The sequence below is a fragment of the Prionailurus viverrinus genome, chromosome A1, assembly GCF_022837055.1.
Source record: "Prionailurus viverrinus isolate Anna chromosome A1, UM_Priviv_1.0, whole genome shotgun sequence".
NCBI classification, from domain to species: Eukaryota; Metazoa; Chordata; class Mammalia; order Carnivora; family Felidae; genus Prionailurus; species Prionailurus viverrinus.
This window is the reverse complement of record NC_062561.1, coordinates 199221543-199249065: the sequence shown is the minus strand read 5'-3', so window position 1 is coordinate 199249065 and position 27523 is coordinate 199221543. Positions and strand designations below refer to the sequence as shown.

The 27523-nt window shown below is 40.2% G+C and overlaps 1 protein-coding gene across 5 annotated transcripts in view; it reads left to right on the top strand.

Moving 5' to 3' along the window:
- The first annotated feature begins 396 nt into the window (after positions 1 to 396).
- The window catches only part of FBXO38 (F-box protein 38), a 56665-nt gene continuing 29538 nt past the window's right edge, over positions 397 to 27523 (top strand). For 2 of the 5 annotated variants that reach the window (XM_047849716.1, XM_047849703.1), the window contains exons 1-8: positions 9016 to 9206; positions 13839 to 13972; positions 16776 to 16939; positions 17137 to 17302; positions 20229 to 20366; positions 21593 to 21730; positions 24398 to 24491; positions 25923 to 26053. In XM_047849716.1, the coding sequence (XP_047705672.1) occupies positions 9079 to 9206; positions 13839 to 13972; positions 16776 to 16939; positions 17137 to 17302; positions 20229 to 20366; positions 21593 to 21730; positions 24398 to 24491; positions 25923 to 26053 (1093 nt within the window). In that variant the 5' untranslated portion in view covers positions 9016 to 9078. Of the gene's footprint in view, positions 493 to 9015; positions 9207 to 9519; positions 9609 to 13838; positions 13973 to 14156; positions 16940 to 17136; positions 17303 to 20228; positions 20367 to 21592; positions 21731 to 24397; positions 24492 to 25922; positions 26054 to 27523 lie in introns of those variants that run through there. The other 3 variants (XM_047849693.1, XM_047849710.1, XM_047849725.1) reach the window with 3 other exon arrangements.

Sequence of the window (27523 nt, the reverse complement as noted above, 5' to 3'; positions counted from 1 at the left end):
ACTCCTCCCACCCTCCCCGCCGGCAAAAAAAAAAAAAAAAAAAAAAAAATATTTTTTTAGCTAGACGAATTCTGGAAAATTCTCTTTTGGAATGCAGTCGTTTTGCAAATGGCAACACGAGGTCCAAAGGCTTATCAGAGACCGCCGGGCACGGGCAGAGAGAGGTGCAAACCACACGGTCCTGACGGCCTCCCCCCCGCCCCCCGGCGTCAGACTCTAGGCGCTTCCGGCGCGGCGACGCCTTCCCGGTAAAGATGGCCTGACGCCAGCGCCCTCACAAACCGCCACGCGTAACATGGCTGCCGAGGCTAGACGCCTGCGTCCCACACCCAACATGGACAAGGGGAGCGGGCCCAGCCCCGGAAGGCAACCCCCCGGAAATGCCTGAGCGGCGGCGGAAGCGGAAGCGCCGCGGCGGTGGGGGCCGCGGGAAGTGTCTGTAGCGTTTCTCCCTCCCTCTCAACCACAATAACAGACGGAGGGCCGGCGTAGGTGAGGCGGCTGTCGAGAGGGCCCTGGGACCGGCGGCGGGCCGCAGAGCCGGGGGTGTGGGCGGCGGGACGGAGGCGGCCGCATAGGGGCTCCCGGGCTCCCGACCGCCCGGGCTCTCGGTCTCGGGCCCCTTTCAGGCCTAGAGCGTCCCGGAGACCAGGGATTGGATTTGTGGTGCTTGGCCTTGTAGGCCCTGTTTGCGGGGCTTGCTTACCTTGTCCACACCTGGCCCAAGATTCTCGCCTACAAAATTCTCTCTGGGTCTCGATTTCCTGGGGATAGGGGCGGACTGGGGGGTTGGCCTGGACAACTTATGGGACCCCCATCCCACGCCGGGTGTCACGAATTCTACGATTTTTACGTTGTCAGTGTTTCAACCGGTAAATTAAGGAAGCCCTGTAGTCAGCGTACTGAGGGGGTGTCCCTGAGCAAGACGCAATGAATACGTCTTTGAGAGGCAGCCAGCCCTAGGATCAGGAGCCTCAAATTCTGGTCTTACCCCGTCCACCGACTCAACTGTGTGACCTTGCCCAGGCCCATCACTCTCTCCGTAGCACCGTTTGCTTATCTGTCAAGTGAAGGTGTTGGTTGCCTCTGATGCTTCTCTTAGCTCTGAAAATCAGGTTCTCAACTCCCTTTAAAGGAGTCTTTCCTTAGAGACAGACCTGAAAAGCTTGTCTTCCCTGTCTCCTGTAGAGCCTGGAGTTGACTGATAAGAGACGTCTACCGTGTTTCTTTCCAGACACCAGACTGGCCGAGGGCACCTGGGTACTTAGGAAGGCTCTTGTGCAGTGGGAAGCTCTGTCCTGATGGCTTGGGTCTATGCATCTATACCCGCAGTGTGAAAACACCCCTGTGCGAAAAACGGGAGACCTCGTTTTTTCTCTTAAAGCTGCTATTAACTTGCTGGCACTTTGGACAAATTCCTTCTGACTCTCTTGACTTGAGAGTTCTCATGTGGCAAATGAGAGCGTAGGATTAGGTTACTGGTTCGTAATCCTCCTTCCCATACTCTGAGCATAACTGAAGAGTAAAATAATGGCTCTTGTAAGGCCATGACTTTCTGGGAGAGGAAAGAGATGGGGTATGGAAAGCTACACATTGTGTGGTCCTATAGATTGAAATGTCTGCGCTTCTAATTTTTAACTTCTGACAATTTCTGGTTTAGGTGATCCCTAAGGCTCCTTCCCTGCTTTTAAAATTTGTAGTGCTGTGATTCTTATGTTCTCTCAGGGCAAAGAATAACTTTTTCGTGTGTGTTTGTTTAAATGAATGTGTGCCTGGAGGTACACACTTTAGTGGAAAAGATACTAAGCCATAGCATGGGAAAAAAAGAAAAAAAACTCGGTTTCAGTAAGGTGAAGTGACATAGTAAAAATAAAATTGGTCTTGCACTGGAGTTCAAGACCTGTATCCTTGCTTAAGCACTGGTACTTTGTGACTTTGTGTCTTTGGACAAGCCAGCTTACATCTCTGGGCCTCACTTTTCTTTATCTGGAAGATGAAGGGTTGGACTGGATGATTCCTAGACCCTTTTGACACTATAATTCCATTTGTGTTTGTTTTCGGACCAGCTTGGTGGGTGTGGTGTGGCATTTCTTTAGGCAAGAGAGACTATCCTAGGTAGTAGACACAGAATGTTTATGATGTTAGGAATGGGGTCATATTAAGTGATGCGCAAGATTGTTTTGATACGAGCAAGCTGAAGCCAATAAAGAAAGGCATTAGAACCTGAAGGGCAGGAAAGCCCCTGACCAGGTGGGATGATTGAGGACATTGGGAAGTTTTAAATGGGGGAAAGGTATTTTTAGTGAGGGCAATGAAGACTAAGACTGCATTCTAAGGCTATATTTCACAGGAAGAACGACTCCGTCACCATCTAGCACTTAGTAGGTAGTAAGTGAATGAGGAGATAGACGGATGAACGGATAGCAGCAATCAAGAATAGAAGGAGTTTCAGGGCGCCTGGGTGGCTCAGTTGGTTAAGCGTCTGATTCTTGGTTTCAGCTCAAGTCATGATCTCAGAGTTTCTGGAGTTCGAGCCCTGCATCTGGCTCTGCACTAACAGTGCAGCGCCTGCTTGGGATTCTCCCTCTCTCTCTCTCTGCCCCTCCCCTGCTTGTGCTCTCTCTGTCTCTCAAAGTAAATCAATTAATTTAAAAAAAATTTTTTTAAAAAGGAGTTTCTCCATAGAATTCTTATTTAGATACAGAATGAAGAATTGGTTCAGTATTAGGAAAATTTTATAGAAGAAGAGATCTCTTAAGTTTTCTGTTTAGTTGTAAGGTAAGTTGGTTTATCTTTGCCCTGTCCAGTGTGTTAATAAGAGATAAAACACATACCCGGGAGGGCCTCGTGTGATCTGAGGAAAGGAGTAATTAGTAGAGTAAGTCAGGGATGGAGGAGGATGTTGGCGAGATGGTACAGGTTTAGGAAGATTTTTAGTTGTGACATTTAGGGAGTGAAGGAGTGGATTGATACAGGACTTTTATAGATACCAGCAACTGTCAGAATTGTGAATAGTGTTAAAATCTCTCCAGAGGTTTTAATCCTTAATAGAGGATTAAAAGGAAAAGAACTTGATTTTGCAAGCAAGCAAATGTTGGTGCTTCCTCATAAGAGGTGGAGATAGCCTTGAGGGTCAAGGATTAAAAGAGAGGGGTAAATTTGGGAGCAAAGAGAATGAACTGAATTAGTAGAGGATAGTGTAGTTCTGTTTGGGGAGAAAGGAGTTTTGAACCTACAGGCTGGAAGAAGAGCAGACCTAAGAGAAAGTGTATTACAGCAAGACCCCTTGCTTAAAGAATACACACAGACAACTCGGGTTTACTACTTGGAACGTACTTGCACCGCCAGGATGAAAAAGATGCTTCTGGTAGCTAAGGTCTGCTGAACAGCCAGCCACAGAATATAGCATCCCCAGGACTGCTGAGGGCTGTTGAGTGGGAGCCTACATTAGAAGGACCACAAACCCTGATTTGTGGAGGAGGGTGCGGTCAGCAGCATTTCTGTCAGAGCGTCCAGAAGCCCATCTCAGAGCAGTGGCCAGGCTCTGGAGTGCAGAGAAACAGCCGAGGTACGGAGCCTGACTTGATGTAGGTGTAGTGTAGGCTGGGAAGTCCGAATCTCAGCCTGAATCCTGACACTTAATACATATTCTGGGGCCACTGACTTCTCTTCCCTGGTTCTGTTTGTCCATCTGAAAATTGAGGGAGCTAGTCTTAGGTAAAGACCTCTGGATGAGCTTTGATGTGTCTGTGAAGTCCCCGAGATTGCATATGAAATTCATCATGCACAAGTCTGGGTATGTTTTATTTTGCTCTTGGGGAGAAGATGTGCAGCTTTCACCATAGTCCCAGAAGGGTTTGTGACCCACAAAAAGTTAAGAACTGCATGACCAGGTGGTCTCTGAGGGCCCCTTCAGCTTTGACATTCTGGGATTTTGTACTTCTGTCAGAATAACATTTTAAAGTCTGAGCCTCCAGAACTTGCTAACCCTAGAAATAACACCTGGTGCTGCAAAATATATTCTTCACATATGGTTACTCACCTGTTACTTATACTTCCCTCTCCCTTACCCTCTGTGACTCCTCTGCTAGGCCTGCATCATTGCTTCATCTTTACCTACTGTTGATAATAGGATTTTCCCTCCTTTCCTCTTTTCCGTTTAACCTGCTTCTGCTTTGCACCTTTCCTACCTCGTTGAGTTTCTCAAATGGCAAATGACGATATGTTGGATATAGGGGTAGGAGGAAACCCAAGACGTGGAAGTCCAGTTTTCTATTCTCACTTGCTTTTATCCCTCGTCCCACTAAAAGAAAAGCTATTAAGAAGAGTGCACCCACAAGAGAGACAGCATCATCACTTGGATTTTGCTGGTCTTGCATGGTGTTTTCTTCTCATACAGGGATACCAGGCCTCTGTTTCTCTCAGCATAGCCTGGCTAGTATTTCACTGAAATGCAAGATGAGGCCAACCTTCATTGAAATAATTTTGTTGTCCTCTGTAGAGTTGGAGTGGTGATAGTACTCAAAATAAATGAGTCCTTTAATGAGGAATCTTTTTATCTCCTGGATATTTCTAGGGGCACCTACTTGGAGGAGGAGAGGACTGATGGCTTTCCTCTGGCTGTGGGTCCTGACTGTTAAGCCCCTGGATGTAGGATGGAGATCTTATCTTTTACCCTAGTGTTCATCTTCATGGGTCCCCCACCAGAGGCTTAAGGCAGGGGAGTCATTACTCCACCTGCTGTCAAGTAGGTAGCTGCATGACTAAGTCTTCAACTCTAGGCACGATATGGAAAATGATGTACATAATTTCACCTAAAATGTTGTTAGTGCTGCTAATTTAGGCCCTTCAGTAGTTAGTGTTAACTCATACTATAAGTTAAATAGGTTTTTGTGGGCTTGCTGGACACCTGATCTCTGCATAATGTATGAAATCATACCTGTGAGTATTTTTTTCTGAGTTCTAAACAAGTGAACTTCTATAAACTCAAAGTTAAGGTGCAGTCTGTTTCGTTTAAAACTTCCAAGTGCAGGTTGTGCACTGAGACTACTAAACCTGATTCCCACAAAATCACAGCTTGCAAAATAATAGGGAACAGCAAAAGGTGGAATCATAAGAAGGGTATAAATTGCTAGTGGTGTGGATTTGGTAGAGAAAAAAAAGGGGGGGAGGAAGGCTACGAAAGATTTGTGCTTAAAGGATGAAAATCAAGAACGGGTATTCATGAAAGGTTAGAGTTGTCCAGATCCTTAAAAGTGAAGCATGTGCTAAAATATACTAGCTGGGAAATTCATCCATGGTTGGGTTGCTTGAAACTGGTTAATAGTCTCCTTGAGGCATTTGTAGGTGCAGATAGCTGTTTCTTTTGTGTTTAATCCTATGGATTAAAATTGGACTGCATTTTTGTCAGGGTTAGAAGCTCGTTGCTAAGATCATTGAGTGCTGCCATAGCAAACAGAGTGCTCATAGGACCATGAAATGGTTCTTAGCAGCCTTGAAGCTACTGGATGCCTCTGTAATAATGGAAAGAATGATGGATGTTCATACATCAGATATTTGAGGATTTATTGTGAGCAAAGACTTGTCTTCACCTAGAAGTGGGAGATTTGAGATTCTTTTCTTGGCAGAATCGTGGCCAAGAAAATACTACACAAGTTTTTATAGGAGAAGCATATGCTGAGTGTCACAGGGAGCTCAAAAGAGGAGGTGAGTAGAAGTTTTCACAAAGGACTTAACCTTTAAGCTAGATTTTGAAAGCAGGTTAGTGGTGTTTTAGGCAAAAAATGGGGAGGGAAGGACAGCTAGTCAGAGTTAATAGCTAATTGGGAATGAAAGATGAATGTTTGGGGGCCCTGAGGACATTGGTGTGGCTGGAGCGAGTGTCCTGAGGAACAAGGGCTAAGGATTGAAAGATAAGACTGGGAAGGTGCTGTGAGACTTGATGGGAAATATTTTATCCTATGCAAACTAGGATTCCTTGCAGGCTGATTTGGGTGTTTTTGTTGTTTAAGAGGTATAATATACAAAACAAATTAAATTTTCAAATAATGGAGAAGAATATATGGAAAGTAAAAATCTCTTCCTCCTTTCCTAACCCTCTGTTCTCCCCAGGGGTAACCACCGTTATTATTTTGTTGTGGGACCTTCCAGAAATGTCCCATGCAAACACAAGCATATTTGTCCTTTTTCTCTTATGCAAATAAGGTCATACTTTCTGCATAACCTACATCTTGCTTTTTCCACTTAATATGCAATCAGAAGAATGTTTTAAAAAGCTCCTTCTGCTTTCAACGTGGAGTATGATACGTTAAGCATTTATTCAGCAAATTACTTACTGTGGGTGTGCTGTGTAGTAGGCTTTGCTCCAGGCTCCAAGGAGATCATTGAGGAAGCCATTGCAGTCGGCCAGGTGAGGATTGATAGAGGCCTGAAGGCCCGCAGGCGTGGTTGCAAGAGCAGTATTTGAGACTGATTTCAAGGTTTCTCATTTGAGCATCTGGTAAACTAGAGTAGGGAAAGCAGGTGTGTGTGTGTGTGTGTGTGACTGAACATGTTTTGGGTTGGGGGGTGGTTGTAGTTGTGGAGAGAGTTCAGGTTGGGCATAATATTTTTGAAGGATGTTCAAGATCCTGAGATGAAGGTTTCTCATAAGCGAGGAAGTAAAGGTTAGAGCTCAGGAGGGATAGCAACTAGAATACTTTTGTTTCTTTGTTTTAACTGTATTTGTAGTAGAGGAAGTCCCACGAATGGATACAGTTGCCCCTGGGAGAAGAGGATTCTAGGGTGAATTGGCAAAGGAGACTGAGGAGTGGTCATGCAGGAATAAAGATGATCAAGAGAGTATTACTTTGGGGAGAAGTAGTCACATGATGAGAAGTTTTCGTAGACGCAGTGGTCAGCAGTGGCCCATACTACAGATGGGTCAGGTGAGGGGAGCACGGAAGAGAGCCTGTGGGATTTCATGATGAGGAGATCAAAATAACCTTAGAGCAAGTTTCAGCGCTGTCGTGAGATGGAAAGGTTCATTTTGCCGGAGAGGGGGCAGTGAATAGGAAAAGTTGGGCAGTGATAGAAACAGACGAGTGTATTTATAACTTTTTTTTGTGGGCAGTTCTCAGTACAAACTTTTCTGTCTCCAGAGGTCTGTTAGCCAAAATGGGATGGTCAACATACAAATAAGCTTTTGAGAAAGCAAAAGAGATGTCATGAATTGAGAGCATGGTAGCTCATGCTCCTACTCTGCGGAATCCCTTAGATCTGTACTGCCAGTTGCCTGTTGATACTCATCCACACAATTGTAAAGACATGTTGTTCTGGTTTCCTAGGCCATGGCTGAAGAGGCAACAAATTAGAGAGGGATTAGAGGTAGGTGTGTGTGTGTGTGTGTGTGTGTGTGTGTGTGTGTGTGTGTGTGTGTGTGTAATGCAAGGGGAACAAGCACGCTGCTAACTGCCAGAAATTACAGGTGACCTGTCTGTGAGGGAAGAGACCAGAACACACACAGGCACAAGAAATCTTGAGGATTCGCTTAGCCTTGTAGTTTGCTCCCGTTTACTGGTAGAGCAAAGGGTCCCCAAGAACCCCACAGACTTGCATAGTCCCTGAGGAGAGGCATCACGGAATCCTATTGATAAGCTCAGGTCATCAGGAAAAGGTTAAGCTTTTAATGAGTCTACCTTGTAGGAAAATAGAAGCATGCAGTCCACTATAGCAAGTTTTAATAGTAAAGGATTACAATTAGGGAAAAGGAGAAGGTGGTGCACAAAGCGGAGCAGTTACTAGAGATCCGCTGATTTGGAACTGCACTTCTGTGCATCACTGTGGCATGACGAAGGTTAGGCTGTGATCTAGAGTTCTCGGAGTTCGAGTCCAGGACATTTTTGAGAATGTTACCAATGATAATTGATAATGCTATTTAAAGGACACTATTTTCACATGGTTCCCTCTTATCCTGGTCAGCAAAATAAAACAAACCTCTGGGTGCTTGCTCATCTGACTTTAATTTGTCCTCCCGCCCCCCCCCCCCATCCTCTCCTTTTCCTCCCTCCTCCCTTCTCTTCATTTACTAAAGTTTATTTTATTTTTATTTTATAAATTTTTATTTATTTTGAAAAAGAGGGAGAGAGAGCACGTGTGTGAGCTCAAGTGGGGCAGGGGCAGAGAGAGAGAGGAAGACAGAAGATCAAAAGCAGGCTCCACACCATCAGTGCAGAGCCCAACGTGGGGCTTGAACCCACGAACTGAGGTCATGACCTGAGCCGAAGTCTGACGCTTAACCAACTGATCCACCCAGGCACACCCCAAAGCTTATTTTAAAAACAAGCGAAACATGCATTTGACACAAAAGTGAATTAACCTTTGCTCCTTAATGTTTACAGGAGAGGAAAAGGGTGGTTTTGTTCTCTCTCTGAAATTGCACATAAACAGTGTTTAGATTTTGAGCAGAAGGTCTGTAATTTTTATCAGATTTATGAAGGGTTCTGGGACCTGCTTGTGGAGTCTAATCCCCTGACTTTATAGGGGGGAAAATGAAGAATTTAAAAGGTGACTCAAGTTCATAGAAGTAGTTTGGCAGATCCAGGACTAGAGCCCAACAGTCCTCTTGTGCCTTCTGTGTGAGGGATGGTCCTAGGGTTGGGAGCTCTGTAATTGGAAGGAGTTTTGTTAACCTAGTTTAATGATCTTAGCTTACAGTGGAAGAAATTGATGCTTGGGGAGACTGAGTGAATTAGCTAGGAAGGAACAGAGTACAGAATAGAATGTAGAATCCTGATTCCTTGAATTATTTTTGCTTGTTCTAAATAATGCATTTTTTATATTCTCTGCTGCTCTTCAGAAAAAGATGTTCTGTGGGTTTTGTGTAATGTTTTTATTAATTTGAATGTGGTCTGTGGGTACCCTTCTTTCTCTTTTCAAGTAAGCATGGTTTTACAAAAGTCTGTTTTATAGGGATAATTTCTGAGTTTGGGTTTGGTGTGCTTTATTTAGTCTACTCTATTCTCTGCTTGCTTTCAGGTGCTTTGCAGTCAAGTAACCAAGAGGGAAGATTTGCTCTTTGATACTGGAGATAACATAGCAATGGGTCCACGAAAGAAAAGTGTTAAAACATGTCTCATGAATAATGAAATCCCTGAGGAAACCATATCCGATGAAACAAAGGATTATATGAATCAACTTTCACATGAAGTGCTTTGTCATATTTTTAGGTAAGATTTTGTTTGGTTGATTTTTACCCACCTAGAATGTATAAGTAGGGGCAAATTCTGGAGCTGCACTCTCTATGTAGTCACTAGCTACATATGGCATTTAAATTTAAATGAAATCAAATTAAAACTCCAATTCCTCAGTTACATCGGCCCTATGTGTCTTGTAGCTACTGTGTAGGACAGCGTAGACATTAACGATAGAGATAACTTTTGTTGCGATAAGTTCTGTTGGACATCCATTCTCTAGATTATGTTAACATTCCAGACTTCTGGGAATTCTTATTGACTGATTTGTTGACTTTTGTTATTACAGTACCATGTGTGTACAACATAAGGCAGTGTTTCTGACTTTTTTGACTACAAACCACAGTGAGAAACATTTTCTTCATTATGCACATATATGTAAGTGATTGAAATAAAAGTTTCATGAAATAATACCCATCGTTACTATATGCAGTGCACACATTAAAGTTGTTTTGTGGTAAAGTTTTTTTCAAAAACAGATTTTTTGATTATGTTATTTTCCAGACTGCATTTTAACAACAAAGAAGTGAAAACAAAAACCTGTCATTCCAGTTTCCCCTGCTTGCTTCTGTCAGTCACTGTTCATTCAGATAAACAACCCTAATACACCTTGTCTCTGGAGTTGGAGACCTGAGTGTGAATCATGAGTCTTTGATTTACTTGCCTCGGACCAGCGATCAATAAAGATGTTACTGTAAGCATTCAGTGAGCTGATGCTTTTAAAGCACTCAGCACACTGCATAGCATAAGCGCTTAGTGAGCATTAGCGGTTATGTTGTGTTCTGCCTTTTTTCATATTGCGACGGGGTCTTCCTAATTAGCATCTTAGTCATTGACTATGACATGATAATTAACTTCTCCCTTGTGGTTTGACATCTGGATTGCTTCCAGTTTTTTTCCTTAAAAATTGCAATGGAGTTTTCCAAGCATTTGGATTTTCCATTGTTTTATTTACCTTGAGGAAGTTTCCATACATGGAGTTCTTAGAAATGTTTTGAATTTTTAAAAATTACTGAATATTTGCCGATTAAGAAGTTTTTTTTTTTTTAATTTTTTAATGTTTATTTATTTTTGAGAGAGACAGAGTGCAAGCAGGGGAGGGGAGGGGCAGAGAGAGAGGGAGGGGCAGAGAGAGAGGGAGGGGCAGAGAGAGAGGGAGACACAGAATGGAAGCAGGCTCCAGGCTCTGAGCTGTCAGCACAGAGCCCGACCCAGGGCTCAAACCCACGAACTGTGAGATCATGACTTGAGCTGAAGTCGGCTGCTCAACCTACTGAGCCACCCAGGCACCCCGAGAAGTTTTAAAATAATGATAGCAGAACTACTGTAGGGAACCACAGGTACCTTATTTTTCTTTTCTGACATGAATTTGTATGATTCTTTATCTTCCACAGATTGTTGTGTGACACTGTAGTTTTGTCAGTTCACTTCTGTGTGGGAATAGGTAACCCAGAATAACAGAATTTTTATAATGTAACAGAAGGATGCTAAAGTTCATTTGGCAGAAAGATGTCTGAAGTTTCTTCAGAAAAAGAGCCTAACCCTGCGATATGTACATATATAATCTAAAATATACAATAATTGAAGATTTGGTACTAGAGAAATAAATCACAGATAGTTGGGTAATACATATATGTATATATGTTATATATATAGGTATATATATGGATTCAAATATATATTCGGATCTAGTTTATGATAAACTTGGTATTCATATCAGTGAGGAAGAGCTGAGTCGATTCTTCAGTGATGATGTCATAACCCAAAAACCATTTGGAGAAAGTAATGAAAGTATGTTCTTCTCTCCCTTATCTGACAACAAATCCTAAAGGCATCAGTGAGTTAAATAATAACATTGCTAAAATCCTGGAAGAAAGCATAGGTAAAATTGTTTCTAGGAATATGTGTTAGATATTTGTTGAATAATGGCAGGACATATAAAAGAATTGGACCATATTTTAAGTTGAGAATGAATCAGATAACATTTTGCAGTTTGAAAAGACTATTCAAATGGAAGAAATGGAATCAAGTGTCACATCTCTTCTAATACATTTTTTTTCCTGAGGGCAAATATGATGTAATCTTCATGTGATCACTGATTTATGTGTATTTAAAGGGATTGTAATATTTATTTAGGCATATACTTTGGATAACAATCAGTGATTTGAGGCAAAAATTCTTTAGTGTGTAACTTGATTCAGAAAACAAATTGAGTATTTTTCATTGTTTATAAAACGTGGAGTCCTGTCATTTCTGAAAATTATCCTACTTATATCTGAGTTTTGGAGGCTGTAAGTTAGCTGTAATGTGTGTGTGTGTGTGTGTGTGTGTGTGTGTGTGCGTGCGCGCGCGCGCGTGTGTGCAAGTGTGTAAAATAAGGTTTGATTTTATTCTCTTTTTTTTAAAAAAAATTTTTTTTTTCAACGTTTATTTATTTTTGGGACAGAGAGAGACAGAGCATGAACGGGGGAGGGGCAGAGAGAGAGGGAGACACAGAATCGGAAACAGGCTCCAGGCTCTGAGCCATCAGCCCAGAGCCCGACGCGGGGCTCGAACTCCCGGACCGCGAGATCGTGACCTGGCTGAAGTCGGACGCTTAACCGACTGCGCCACCCAGGCGCCCCTAAACTCTTTAAAGAGAATAAAATCGGGACGCCTGGGTGGCGCAGTCGGTTAAGCGTCCGACTTCAGCCAGGTCACGATCTCGCGGTCCGGGAGTTCGAGCCCCGCATCGGGCTCTGGGCTGATGGCTCAGAGCCTGGAGCCTGTTTCCGATTCTGTGTCTCCCTCTCTCTCTGCCCCTCCCCCGTTCATGCTCTGTCTCTCTCTGTCCCAAAAATAAATAAACGTTGAAAAAAAAAATTAAAAAAAAAAAAAATAAAGAGTTTAAAAGGGAAGCGGGAGAGTCCAGAGGTGGAAAAAAAATGGAGCAGAGAAATACTCAGCAGACACACTTAGACTTTTTTTTTAGAATTAGCTTAATTTTTAGGAATTAGAGTCAAACCCAACTGTGTTGACATCCCTGCTCTTCCTTCCTCTTTCCTAGCTGTTGACTTTTTGCGGGTTAAGTTTTGTGAGTTTGTTTTCCCACTTGTAAAATAGCACCTCCTGTATCAGTGGGAGTTCTAGCAGGAAACAGGGTACATACACTCAGCCTCAGAATTTGAAGCTCATTTAATGAAGGGACGATTGAGAGAGGTTCATAAGGGGTGAAGAGTTCAACTAGGCGACTAGCGATAGCAGAAAGCCTTTGCCTATCATGTACTTTGGCCAAAATCAACTGCTAGCCAGAGTTATAGGGAACCCAGTCTAGCAGAGAAAGAAAGAAAAAGGTTGGGGGAGGGCAAATGAAGAACAAGCTACTTTGTAAAGTCGTGAAACAGTGACTACGGTACAGTGTCTGTGACATAATGTGAGCTCAATAAAGGGTAGTTTCTACCTTTTTAAAAATTTTCAATAATTTTTACTTATTGATTTTGAGAGAGAAGGGGGGAAGGGGCAGAGAGAGAATCCCAAGCAGAACCTGCTTGGGGCTCCATTACATGAACCCATTACATGACCTGAGCCGAAACCAAGAGAAGCTAAACTGACTGAGCCTCTGTTTTTACCTTTTTTTTTTTTTTTATTAATTAATTTATTTAGAGAGAGAGCAAGAAGGGTAGGGGCAGACAGAGAGAGAGAGAATCCTAAGCAGGTTCCCCACGGCCAGCACGGAGCCCGATATGGGGCTCAAACCCATGAACCATGAGATCATGACCTGCACTAAAATCAAGAATCGGACACTTAACCAGCTGAGCCACCCAGGCGCCACTTTACTTAAAAAAAAAAAAAAAAAAAATCATCATCATCATCATCTAGGTGTGCATGGAGAGGTGTTCAGGAAGAGAGAAAGATGAAATTTTTTGATCTTTCAAAATGCATATTGCTCTTACTGAAAACAACAAAAGTAGAGGTTAGTTGAAAAGTTTCAGGAAGGAAGAGATAGCAGGGGAAGTTGGAAAAGAGGAAATTGTAGTTGAGATGAGGTGTTCTCATTTAATGCTTATGCAATACTTTTATCAGAGTGTGATCTAAAAGGTAAAAAGAGATAGGAAAAAAATGGTATACTGTAAACTTAGTATACATATTGTTGATGGAGAAAATCGTAGAGTTTCTGGGTGGTGTTGAGGGAGCATAGAGGAATTTTTTTTAGCTACTACAGGAAATGGATTTTGTAAAAGCTATAAACTTATATTGGCCATGTTCATATTGATTAGTTCTCTCTGATCTTGTTCCTGTTCCCTTATCGTGAGGCCTGGAGATGCACTGAAATCTTTTTTCTTCTTTTTTTTTTTTTTTTTCCCTTGAGATTTTCTTGGTTTGTGAAGGCTTAAAAGGAGAAAGTTTTAGCAAACACCCTTTGGAGGGATCTCAGTACTTTATTTGGATGCTTGAGTATTTGCGGACTCCTCTGTTTTTAGTGAAAAGCTTTAAGTGCATGTTAATCTTAAAACCCTGTAAATATTCCTAAAGTCTTATTTGAGGGGTTGGAGAAGGAAAAAAAGTAACCTGTTGGTGAGAGGAAGTACTTATCCACTTGATAAATATGAGTTTCTTTCTCTCACAAAGGTACCTCCCTCTGCAGGATATCATGTGTATGGAATGTCTTTCCAGGAAGCTAAAAGAAGCAGTGACCCTATATCTGAGAGTGGTGAGGGTTGTGGATCTCTGTGCAGGGCGGTGGTGGGAATACATGCCAAGTGGTAAGTGGATTTAGCCTGTAAGGTACCTTGGAGTCCTACTAGAAACTAATAATATTCCCATCAAACATTATTTGTCTTAAGATAGGTAATCTAAATCACCTCGTAGGTAGGGAGGCAGAATCTTATCTAAATTGCTTAGGTTGGTTTGGGTTGATAAAATGTGTTTTGCTTGAGGCTTTGCAGTTTTAGTTCCTTAAGGAGCTATATCAACCTGTTCCACAAGTATATGATTGGAGAATACTTATTTAGCTGTTAATTCAATATATGTCTGTTATATTAGACAAAATGTCTGTTGTTCTACGATGCAGGTTTTCATAGTTTTTCTATACCCCTTAATGACATCCTCTGGTTAAACAAATATTAATCAGTTTTTGTAAAGCTGCTCCAGCAGGCCACAGAAATTTGCACTTCTGGAGCTTTCATTTCTTTAGCCCTTGAGACTATGCTAGGTCTTAGAGATTCCCAAGGCATAATTTGCCTTACAGGTGAAGATTTCAGAGTTAGTGGCCTGACCACAAAACAGACCTCAGGTAGAGACCAGATAAGAAAGTTGATGACTTTAGTTAAGTAGAGCACATCTGAAAGGGAAGAATTAAAATTAAGGGCCAGTCAAGGCTTCTTTTCAGTTAACACCAATCCATTTATTAGTGCCTTTTAGTTACTGCTATGTAGCAATTTTAAATGTCTTGTTGAACCACATTTTATTAGCATTATCCCCATTCTGATATTTTGAAGATGTGATGAGGGTGGGGTGGGGGAGCCTTGACAGAAGTGAAGTAGAATAGGGCAGACTATCTCTGCAGTACGGGAATATTATACACTTTGGGGGGCTGTATCCTTTCAAAAAGATCATCAGTCAACTGGTAGCTCTTATCCTTTGGCCAGAGCTAGTTATCAGTATATACCTTTTTGTGAAGAACATTGCAAAGACCCAAGGCTAGAACTTAGCTCCGTGGGAGGCAAACCACAGTTGTCCTCAAATACTTCAAAGAAACCATTCTGAGGGAAAAGAGCTCATTGTTTTCCAAAGAGTGATCAGTTATAGCAGGAAAGACAAAAAATGAGGGCAGTGTGAAAATGACTGTCATTCCTTATGTTAGATGTGCTTTAACAGAGGTTAGGTCAGCAGGAATTCTGGCAATGGGATTAATGTACTGTATCAGGCGAGATAGCAGAATCCCATGTGATGCAGTCTTCGCATTAACATCTCTGTCCCTTATCAAATTAGAAGAGAATCTTTGCTGATTTCTTTCAGACTGTGATAAATAACTGTGAGCCCAAAGCTTCCCATTCCTGCAGTGACTGTAAAAGAGGATTGAAGCAGACAGTCTGTAGCCTAGAATAAGATCTCTTTAACTTTGCTTACTAATTGCCACCCTGGCATTAGTTTAAACCTAGAATTTAAGCCCTAATTTTCTATGTAGTAACGATAACCATGGTTTTTATGGTTTACATATGCAAGTTCTTTGGCTTGTCCATCTCTGTAAAGGTAGAAGGTTACCGATTTTTTAACGAGAGACAATGTGTAGTAAGTATGTGACAAAAGAGGATGGGCATTGGCAGTGGTCACACCTGGTTTTGAATTCTGGCTCTCCCACATGGTAGCTTTTCAATTCTTTCAAGTTCATTTTTTTCATTCATAAGTGGGGCATTTACCTTTTTGGGGGGTTGTGAGAGTAGGTGAGAGAGTATAGAATGGTTAGCACATTGATTGGTTCAGTTAGTGAAGGTTGCTTTGCAAGAGCTGTTATTGTAATCAGACCAAGTGATCCTTGAGGTCTCTTCTTAACTCTTCAGTTTTGTGATTCGAAAGTTAACACAATCATCTGCACCAGCCCTGTGCAAATAGAACAACTCATGTAAGACTTAGTGATTTGGGGCTTCATTTATGTTCTTGAGAATTAATAATTTTAGCTGTCGTTAGTGAGCAGACAAGTGACTCTCTGACAACCTCCATTATAGACAAAACATCCCAGATAATGAAGTATCGACTGTCTCCCTACTTACCATACCAAAACCCCTGCAGTGGTGGAAGTAATCTGCCTTACTGTTCCCATCTGGTGGATGGAACACAGTCAGCCTCCCAGATAAATAGCTTTCTGTGAGCTCAGCATCCTTTCAGTTTGGTTCACTTGGATACTCTTAGCTAACTTGCATTTGTCTTTTTCAGAAATGAAATTTTCATTTTTCAGAATGTCATTTCAATTTCAATTCATTTTCAGTTTTCAGAATGTCATTTTTCCAAAATGTCCAGGGAGTGATAAACACAGGATAGAGTAATTATTAGGAAATGGATAGACCAAGAGAACCTGGTTTGTTGGGATTTAGGTTAGAACTGGGAGCTTCCTCACATCTTACTCATTTTTTAGTTGTGTGCTCTGCAGAGCCCTAGAGGTTCTCTGGACCAGAGAGTACCTTTGGGTTGGGGAAGGGGGGAGGGGGGCGGTGCTGATCAGGTAGGTGGTCCTTCCTCAGCCACCAGTCCAGTAATAGGTGCAAGTTATCCAGGTTAAAAGTGTGTTGTTCCTAGTCGAAGATTTCTGTGCCTTAAACACCACCAAGGCAGTGATAAAAAGCCTTAGCTCTGTAAGATATTAACTCAGGATAAGTGGGGTTTCTGACACATGTCCTCTTTTGCGTAAGGAATATGTTTTCTGTTTAACCATTTTTCAGCTGTAGTGTCAGTCTTACAAAATTTTTAAAATGACACCTTTGGTTAACTTTTGATAAAAATTAGAAGTGACTAGTAAATGTTCATGAACAGAAAGGTGAACTTGCCTCTAAATACTTCTGAATTTCTCAGGCTTCACAGATTCCAGTTTTCTCACACTATTGAAGAAGATGCCAGACGTCGAACAGCTATATGGCCTTCACCCTAGATACCTTGAGAGGCGAAGGGTACGGGGGCATGAGGCTTTTAGCATTCCAGGAGTTCTGGAAGCTTTGCAGGCATGCCCAAACTTAGTGGTGAGTGTACCTGGTGACATCAACTGATTGATGAAATAATATATCAGAGAATGAAAGAACATGTTCCCTCACATCCAGATTTCATCCATAACAAAATTCAAGTCCCATTGCATACTTAGTATATTATGATACAGAAATAGACGCTTTTGATGCTAAATTAATAGCCTTTCTTATGCTTGCTTGGCATTATTTTCTAGGGTGTGGAAACTTCTCATTTGGAGTTGGTAGAATCTATATGGACATATATGCCGCATGTTCATATTTTGGGGAAGTTTCGTAATCGTAATGGAGCGTTTCCAATTCCTCCTGAAAATAAACTGAAAATTCCTATAGGAGCCAAAATTCAAACTTTACATTTAGTTGGTGAGTACATGTCTCTTGGGTCACCTGTGACTCCTTGAAATGGCCTGTAATTGAATAGTCACTGAAAGGGACTAATGAGAATTTTAGAATTGGCTCTGTTGATTGATGATGGCCAGAGAAATGCTTGTACACAAATTTATATTTCCCATTAAAGAGCCCTAGGTGGGTCTGGGGAGTGAGAGAAATACTGCCTCACAACCAGTCTTTTCCCTTTTTGAAGATGGTTTGAGCAGTTTTGAAAGTTGGTAGGTTTTGTTTTTTGTCTTGTTTTATTCAATGAGCCAGAATCCTGCCCTTGTTCCCTGCCCTTTCGGTCCTAGTTCAGCCTATCAGAGATTTCTCCAATACAGCTTCCTGTGATGATGGAAATGTCTTATGTTTGTACTATCCCATGTGCCCACTATGGCTAGTGAAACAGAAAAATTGAATTTTTATCTTACGTTCATTTGTCAAATAGCTACATGCAGCTACAGGCTCCTTTTTTATACACCTCAGCTCTAGAACAAATTCTCCTATGTTCAACCCAGAGCCAATGGAAAATTCTGCCACTTCTCTTTTTCCCTGAGAAATGGGAAATAGGGTGCTTTTTTTCCAAAGGCACCTTATTTGCAGTGATTGTAGTGTGCATCCTCCATCCACATAGTTGATAAAATTATATCACAATAATTTCAACCTAATAATAAGGGCAAATGTTTCCCCAAATTTGTTACCTTTGGCTTACATTATGGAAAGGATTTTGGGAGGACTCCTGTTACCTTAGACTTTTAATGTTTATTAAATATTTTTTAAAAAATACACCTATTGAGTATCTGTTCTGCTCTAAGCATTATTCTGAGTATTGGTCATGGTTTAAGAACTAGAAATTGCTGAAACTGGGTGAGGTGGTGCAGGGAGTGTAGCAGGGATGGTAAGAAGTAGGTCTTTTTTTTTTTTTTTTAAACGTTTACTTATTTTAGAGAGAGTGTGTGTGTGCGCGCGCGCGCAAGCAGGGGAGAGGCAGAGAGAGGGAGACACAGAACCTGAAGCAGGCTCCAGGCTCTGAGCTGTCAGCCCGGAGCCCAGTGTGGGGGCTTGAACTCATGAACTGTGTGATCATGACCTGACCCAAAGTCAGAGGCTTAACCAACTGAGCCACCCAGGCATCCCCACACCCCTCCCCCATTTTTAAAAAAATTACTATGATTATTATTTTTTTTTTTTAACAGAAGTAGGTCTTAAATAGGACTTACGTGCACAATTGTGGCATAAGAGGAAAGCTCTCTAGCAGCCTTTTATTTACAAGATCAAGGAGTGCTTCTGATTAGGCACTTAGGATATCTAGTTTGGGATTGGATTTTTAGATACAAAGATTCTGTGATATCTGCAGTTTATAACATAGGCTCTGTAAAGTCAGAAACTGTTTTTATAACTTTATATTTTCCGTAATTCCTGTCATTGTTCATTGCAGATATAAGTGGTTGGTAAATTTTGTTGAAATGCATTAATTCATTTGATTAATTCAGCAGTTTAACACTGTGATGGTGATACAAATGTGTACAGTAAATTAATGCACATTCAGGGGAGGACCCGTAACTGTCCTTTGTTTATAGAATGGATCTGGGGCAAAACGTGGATTGGGCACAGGATATCGCAGTGTAGTCTAGATCTGTCTCACCCTTGCTACTTTGAGATTCCTAATTAGAATTGCCACCATCTTGGTAGGTGCTAAACATACCTTTGTAAATTCTGCATCTTGAGTCACGGTCTGTACTTCGTTTCCTCTGCCTTTCTTCCTTTGGTCTCATCCCCTATTTTACTTCCTGTCTGCTGCCATACAGTGTATATGCGTAGTTCCAGGCTAAAGGTAACTGCTTTTTGGGGAGGGCCGGATGGCAGGACTAATCCTGATACTGGAGCATCCTATGGAATTTAGCCTTCACAGAAACTACCGTTCACGTACTCTTGATTCTGCCTTCTCTAGCAGGGCTTCTAGCAACTTGAATGCAAAGTCGTATTAAACTGGTTTTGCCAGCTGCTGCTTGTTAAATGCTCTCTCACCGTGTCCTCGGATTTCTCTCAAAGACTTGTGTCACTTCCTTAGCTTTTCACGAGCCTGCAGGGTTTAGTTGTTGGGCAGTTTCCTTGATCCACTTCCTTCCATTTAGAACTTACAAGTTACCTGTCTTTCTTCTTTCATGTGTCTTGGCTTTTCCTGCCCCTTTACCTCCCTTTCAGCCAGGGTCCTTTGCAGGTGTGATTCCTAGTGTTAAGCCACTTACAGATCAGAAGGATAAAGTACCTTTATCAGTTTGAAATAGTAAAGTAAATGACTGATGGGTTTCTCACTTTCCCAGAGTCATACTGACTGGCTCCTGCCACACAGTTCCAAGTCCTTAAGGCTCATTCATTGGTAGAAACAACTTTAATGTCTGTCTCTGGATATCATCCAGAAACCACAATATTTAAAGCCAGCTAGCCCGTCTATGTCCTGAGACATTTAGTTTTCTCACTGGTGGGATGGTGGGCATTGACATCAAAGAATATTGTTGTGTATTCCTTCCACATAATTTTGTTTTCAGTAACTTATTTGCATTTTACGTTTCTTGGGTATGTGAGTCCCAGAAGAGTTGTAGACTTATGAGAAAGATTCATGTGTATAAAATGTGGAAATACTTTTAAAATCTCATCTTCCCATTTGCCTTTTCTAAAGAAATAAGAAAGTAGAACAAAGTAGTACACTTACGGTTTGCTTAAATTGTTCTTTACAAGCCTGTTTTAAATAAGCCAAACTTGATAGAATTTAATTAGGTAGTTTGTTTTGTTAAAAATATCCATGAAGGACAAATTGTCAACTTGAAAAGCAGAACCTTACACTTTTACACAGGCAGAATACAAACAGAATACAGTTTTTTAGTGATTTTTTTTTTTTTTTGGTATATGTTTTTAGGGGTGAATGTTCCTGAAATTCCTTGTATCCCGATGCTAAGGCACCTTTATATGAAATGGGTAAGACTCACCAAACCACAGCCGTTCAAAGACTTCCTTTGCATCAGTTTACGAACTTTCGTCATGAGGAACTGTGCAGGTAATGGTACATGGTTGTGGTGGAATTAATTGTGCATATGCTATTCCGGAAATACCCTAAAGGAAACCCCATAGCCACATTTGTAAATGGAATTATACTATGCTATTACTGTTTATGTTTTATAACTTACTTACCTTGTGAAAATAAATGTACTTTTTGTTTTAAAGTCCATAGACGTGATTTGTGTTTTACCTTGGCAAAAAAAAAAAAAAACACACACACACACACAAAAAAAGCAGCACAGTGTCTGTACATATTTTTATAGGCTCTTTTTACTTTTGGTAGGATTGTTTTAATAGATCTCCGTCTGATTTCTTTGTTTCTTGTCTCCTAACTATCCTGCTTGTAAATAGTACTGTGACTTAATCTCCTGTAAAGCAAAAAGCACTGCTTGTCTGGTACTGCTTTTCTGTTCAGAAACCTTCAGTGACTCTGTTGCCCTAGATTATCAAGTGGGAAGTATTTGCTTTAAAGTGCTAACCAGGGCCCCTCTTGTTATTTTTATTTTTGACTCTTTTCCAAGATGTACCTTCTTTTATTTTCAGACCTGCCTGTTCCCTGTCCCCTATGCAACCATACCAGCCTTCACCTCAGTGTCTTCCTTTACACTGTGTTATGTTTCCTTGTCCTGAGGGAGACACTTCCTTCCACCTGCGTACGTCCTTCGACTTCTGCCTTTTCCCATACACCTGCCTTTTCTTCTTATTTTTTCTTTTTCATATAGTATAACAGATCCTGTTTTTGTAGTTGATATGTTACACCTTTTTATCCTTATAATTAGTCATGTTGGTTTCATCTCCATGTCATTTACAAGCTCTTTGATAGATTGGACTATATCTTGTGATCTTCCATAACATCTAATACAATACTGGTCACCTAGAGAGGTATTTATGATCAGCTGTTTACTTGAGTGAAGGATCAAATTTTCAACTTGGCTTTCTCTCCTTAGTTATTTTGAGTTCAAAACTATTGAGACTTCAGGGGATTTACAAAAAATACTAAGTGTCTCTCCAGTGTTACTGAGAAATCCTTATGCTGAATAAATATATGGTTAACAGGCTAATACGTACTTTCATTTTTAATAAGTATAAGTTACAGAGAGTCAACTACTTGACTGTCAGTTTCACACATAGAATTCATAAGTTAATTCATTTCAGCTGCTGGTTTGAAAATTTATTTTTAAGGCAATTTACATCATTCCACTGAAGTTTTTTTCCCCCCACCAGGACCCACAAACTCCTTGAAGTATGTCCCCTTAGTAACAGGCTTAGCCTCTGCCCGAAACTTGGAACATTTGGAAATGGTTCGAGTTCCTTTCCTTGGAGGTCTTATCCAACACGTAGTTGAAGACAGTTGGAGATCAGGTACTCATTTTACTTTAGTTACTGAATACTTTTTAAATCCATTTTAAAAATTATTACGCTTTTATAGCTTCTCTTGTGAGTCATTTTAAAAGAAAATGCTTGTTAGTAATTGCCTTTTCTGTCTGGTGTGTAATGGAGAATAACCATGAGCATGGGATAGCAGTCTTTTTTTTTTTTTTTTTTTTTTATGCTGTGTTCAACCATCTCAGGATAAATAGTACAGTGGTAATGCATGTTTTCTGGCTTGTTAATACTTATTAGTTAATCATACATCTGTTGTATTTGGAATTTTTCTGAGAGATACTTATAGGGATTTCAAGTGTCCATTGGTGATAAGAGACGTTTTTTGACTTGTATACCTTAGGTCTACAAAAGGACTCAGTCATTAGTAATGATAGTGTCTGACATTTGTCTATTACTTGATGGTATATAAAATGCTTTCATTCATGTTGGGGCTTCTGGGTGGTTCAGTCAGTTGGGCGTCCGACTCTTGATTTCAGCTCAGGTCATGATCTCATGGTTTGTGGGATTGAGCCCCATGTTGGGCTCTGTGCTGGCAGTGCACAGCCTGCTTGGGATTCTCATTCTCCCTCTCTCTGTCCCTCCCTCCTTCTCTGTCTCAAAATAAATAAATAAACTTTAAAAAAAATAAATAAAAGGGTTTCATGTGTATCACTTGGATATTGGATCCATTCATCAGATGATGGCTTTGAAAAGAAAAATATATTTTACTCTCTAGGTCCTTTCATGGTTTTTGAAATAATGATATGTGACGGAATGTGCTCCACGTTAAACATCTCACTGCACTAAAAATAGTAAGAAATTCAGCTAGTTAGGTAATTAATAGTTGACAACTAAAAATCTAACTTTGTATATTCGAAATACAAGTGGAAAATTATTAAGTACCATTGGTAACAAATTGACATTCTTAATACTGTTAAAATATGAGTAAGCACTACATTTTTAGGCATTTTGTCAGTCTAGTCTGGCGTAAGTAGACTTCATTACATTGTGTAAAGGGGATGGAGCAGGCCCCCTCGAGATTAACAGCATTATTTTTACTGCATGGCTGTAGCTAGCAGGAAAAAGTCAGGGGTAAGGAGACCACAGTGAAACCATTTATCAGAAGACCTAGAGGGAGATGCCAAAAGTTAAGAGTTTGTATCCACATCCTGAGAGAGAAACAGACTTTTCTCTGCTAATGGGGGTTTAAGAATGATTCTACCTTATATTTCACTTAAGGAGTCAGCATACCTCACACAAAAGTTAATTCCAGATGAATCATAGATCCAAATGTGAAAAACCAAAAGTTTGTAAAAGAAAACGTAGGAGAATATCTTTTTGACCTTAGGTAGACAAAGATTTATTATTAAACAGGATACCAAAAAGCACATAACCATGAAGAAAAAATTGGTAAACTGTACTATATTAAAATTAAGATTTTTTCCATTCATCAAAGGCACGATTAAGAGTGAAAAGCCAGGCTACCGAGTGGGAGAATCTATTGGCGATACAGATACCAGATAGAGGACTTGTATCTAGAATATATGAAGTACTCTTAAGATTAATGAGAAAAAGGCAGAAAATGGGGATGCAACTTGAATAGAAAATTCACAAAAGGGATAACCAAATGGGCAATAAACATGAAAAAAATAATAAACGTCATTAATCTATTAGGGAAATGCAAAAAATAAAATTACAGTGTGATACACAAACACTAAAATGACTATGCCTAAGCATGACTGACATGAAAAAGACAATAGTGTTCCATACACTGCTGGTGAGTATAAACTGATATAATCACTGGAAATACTGTTTGATAATATCTACTAAAGTTGATTATATGCATATCAACAGTCGCATTCCTGGTGTCAAATACAACAGAAGTGCATACATATGATTATCAGGAGACATACCCAAAATTGTTCACAGTAGCACTGTTCATAATAGCCTCCAAATGAGAACAACCCAGATGCCTATCAGCAACAGCATGGATGATTAAAATGTGACATCTTCATGCAAAAGAATATTACACAGCAATGTGAATGAATAAACTACCGCTATATGCAACAATCTGGATGAATCTCATAAGCAAAATGTTCAGTAAAAGAAACCAAATATAGAAGTACATACTGTATGGTTTTAATTCATAAAAGTTGAAAGTCAATCTTGAGAAAATTCATTGAGCTGTATACATTAATAATTTGTGTGCTTTTTTTGCTCTATATTTGCAAGTTTCAAAAATATGGGGAAAAAAACCCAGTTGACATTAAGGAAGTGCTTGCTGGTCTTGTTCTGTATGTTATATTGGAGGTTCAAACCTTGGCTAGAAAATGTCAGGCAGGATCCCTTCTTTAATGGTTTCCTTATGAACTTCTGGTTTTCTGAAAATCCTTTCTCAAATGCCTCAGTAATTTGGAGTAATTTTTTGATGCTGTCAGAATGTCTTTTCAGAAGGACAGTATCTATCCATTTTCATCTCTTTCTGGGAAATGACTAGTAGCCATAATTCATATTGAGATATTAATATGAATGGAAAGACAAGCTTAGATTTACTTTTAACCAAAGAGTTATCATCTGAAGTGTGTAAAAGTGTGTATAAATACTTTACTAAAAGTGCTGTGGTCAAACAAAATACTGTTTTTGTTCATTTTCTCCCTTAACTAGGTGGTTTTAGAAATTTGCACACTATTGTTTTGGGAGCTTGCAAAAATGCTCTTGAAGTAGATCTTGGTTACCTCATCATCACTGCTGCTCGTAGGTATGTTTCCTCTTCACATTGCCTTTTGTCTTAGAATTACGTTTTTTCCGGTTTTCCAAAAATTGGGGGAGTGTATGTATGAAGTTTGATTATGCCTTGTCCTGATTTAAAATACAAAGGAGTTGTTTACATTAGTATCAGGGTGTCACTTATTGGTAATCTTGTGTTATATATAACTGCTGACCAGTCGAGCTGCACTCCAGATCCAGCAAACTCTGAAAGGGTGTGGTCTCACCTCAGAAGAGCAGTCAACATTCTGGAAGTGCCTGAGAGTCCAACAGAAGTCAGCATTGATGCACTGGTTTCTGCAGCTCTCTTGGGAACCATGTATTTCATGATTTTGGAATAATTTCAGTTAGTTGGTGACAGTATTTGCTATTTAGAAATCAGTATTTTAAATCAGCTTTTTAAGAGTCCCGAACTTGTAACACTTTTATATTTTTAACATATCTTTCTTTGCATCAGTTTATGCCACATTTAACTGTTTCCTACAGATCAAAAGTCTACCTCTACTTTTGTTTTATTTAAATTGAGGTAACCATTTTTTAAATTTATTCAAAAACAAAACTCTTGCTATCAATAGTATATTAAGAATATAAATAAAAATGGTTTCTAACTTTAAGTAGGTTTTGTTACCCAATATAGAACTATAATCTTTGTTAAAATGGTACTTTAACAGCTAGCATAAAAAAGATGTGAAAGAAATAACACCAGATGCAGATTCTGACTTTTAACTTAACCAGGGTTAAGAAAGCACCTTGAGGGGCATCTGGGTGGTTCAGTCGGTTAAGTGTCTGATTTATTGTTCATGGGTTTGAGCCCCACGTCGAGCTCTGTGCTAACAGCTCAGAGCCTGGAGCCTGCTTCAGATTCTGTGTCTCCCGCTCTCTCTGCCCCTCCCCCACTGGTGCTCTGTCTGAAAAATAAACATTAAAGAGAATTTTTTTTTAAAAGAAAAAGAAAGCACCTTGAAAGGATATAAGATTCTTACTGTATAATTCATTGTTAATTAATGTAACTTCAGTTGTACCGCCTAAGATGTGCCCACACTTTGCAAAATGCTCCTTTGAAGGAAACATCTCAGTGTGCCTGGGTGGCTTAGTCGGTTATGCATCTCACTTTTGATTTCGGCTCAGGTCACGATCTTGTGGTTCATGAGATCAAGCCCCACTAACAGTGTGGAGCCTTCTTGGGATTCATTCTCTCTCTGTCTCTCTCTCTCTCTGTCTCTCTCTCTCTCTCTCTCTCTCTCAAAATAAATTTTAAAAACTTAAAAAATAAAACATCCCTAATGTTTGTTAGTAGAAGAGGGGGAAATTGTTTGCCTTTGGCACTTCAATAAGATGAACTTCTTTCAGAGGCTTATGTTAGGAAGACCCTTTGATTCTGATGGTTTTTGTTTTACTCTGATATTTATCTCTTTGTTCATAGGTTACATGAAGTTCGGATCCAGCCTTCCCTAACCAAAGATGGCGTCTTTTCTGCCCTAAAGATGGCAGAGTTGGAGTTCCCCCAGTTTGAAACACTTCATCTGGGATATGTAGATGAGTTTTTGCTGCAGAGTAAGACTTAATCAACTGTTTTTATTCTCTGGAATTGCTGTAGAGAACTTACTTGACAAACTGAAACCTGAATTGAGATATGCTGTATTTTCTTGAATATTAGCTTAAAATCTTAGGTGCTCTCTCTTCTTGAAAAAGAAACTTGTAATTTCAACTTGAAGTGTCAGTGATTTTTTTTCCCATATTGCTTCTGATTTAGCATATTATGGAAAATATATGATTAACAGTATACAAAAAAAAAAAAAAGTCCTTACCTACATTTGATATTGTCTCCATTTTACTGCCCAAGTTTCTTTCCCATTCTGCTTCATTTTTTTCACAGAACATCATCCTTGGTTCCATTTGTTGAATTTGATCTGCCACACTTCTTGAAGCTTTTGATGGTCCTCTCAGATGAGGTTCCATTCCCTGTCCATGCTCTTCATTTCCATAATAAGCCCGCTGGGGGTTCTGGATTTCCCAGATAGTGTGAGCACGTAATGGTCAGTATTCATTTGATGATGCTCGCTGTTGGAAGGCTTGTTCACAGCATTTTCTGGAATGTATTTACAACTGGGAACTCATTCAGTTGGGTTTGAATGCATGTCAATTCATTATTCAAGCTTTTCTCCCCATGACATTAATCAGACATGCAAGATCATTTCTACCACCAGCATGTTTTGATTTTTGCAAGAATTAGTTTCTTCCCCATGTAATTTATAACAAGTCTTTTTACTCACTATCATACTAGATGGCATTTTTTCTCAGGCTCTAATTTGCGTTGTAGAAGAACATAAGAAGGCTCAGTTCCTCTAGTCAGGACAATCTAGGTCAAACAGATGTCACAGTAATGTTTTGTTCACTTTTTCCTTGTGGCGGTGCTCATTATTCCATATGAAGGATTGAGAAAGCAAATCCTTATCTTCTTGCCAATTTAACGTGGGAATCCTTTTTAATGTGTATAACTTTGAAAAAGATTGGCTTTTCACCAACACAGCTTTAAAATGCTAAATTCATATGAAGTGAATGTATTTGATCTCAGACTTTTCTAGTTTTGATTGAGGTTGGTTCCATTCTGTGTGTTGTTTCTACAATATCTTATGCGTGACCCAACACAATTTTTAACTTGGTAATTGGTGTTCTTTCTATAATTGTATTTATTCCTCTTTTCCAAAGCTCAAAACTTGACAAATTTTCTATCTTCAAGATGGCCAAATTTAGGTCCACTGAAAGATAGTCTTGAAGAGCTGTCTTTATTATTTTTTTTTAAGTTTATTTTTATTTATTTTGAGGGAAAGAGAGCAAGCAGGGGAGGGGCAGAGGGAAAGGGAGAGAGAATCCCAAGCCGACTCCGTGCTGTCAGCGCAGAGCCTGATGCAGGGCTCAAACTCACAAACTGTGAGAGTTTAACCAACTGAGCCACCCAGGTGCCCCCAAGAGTTGTCTTTATAACCAGCTATTTCCCTGTAGGTATCTCTTTCCCCTTAACGC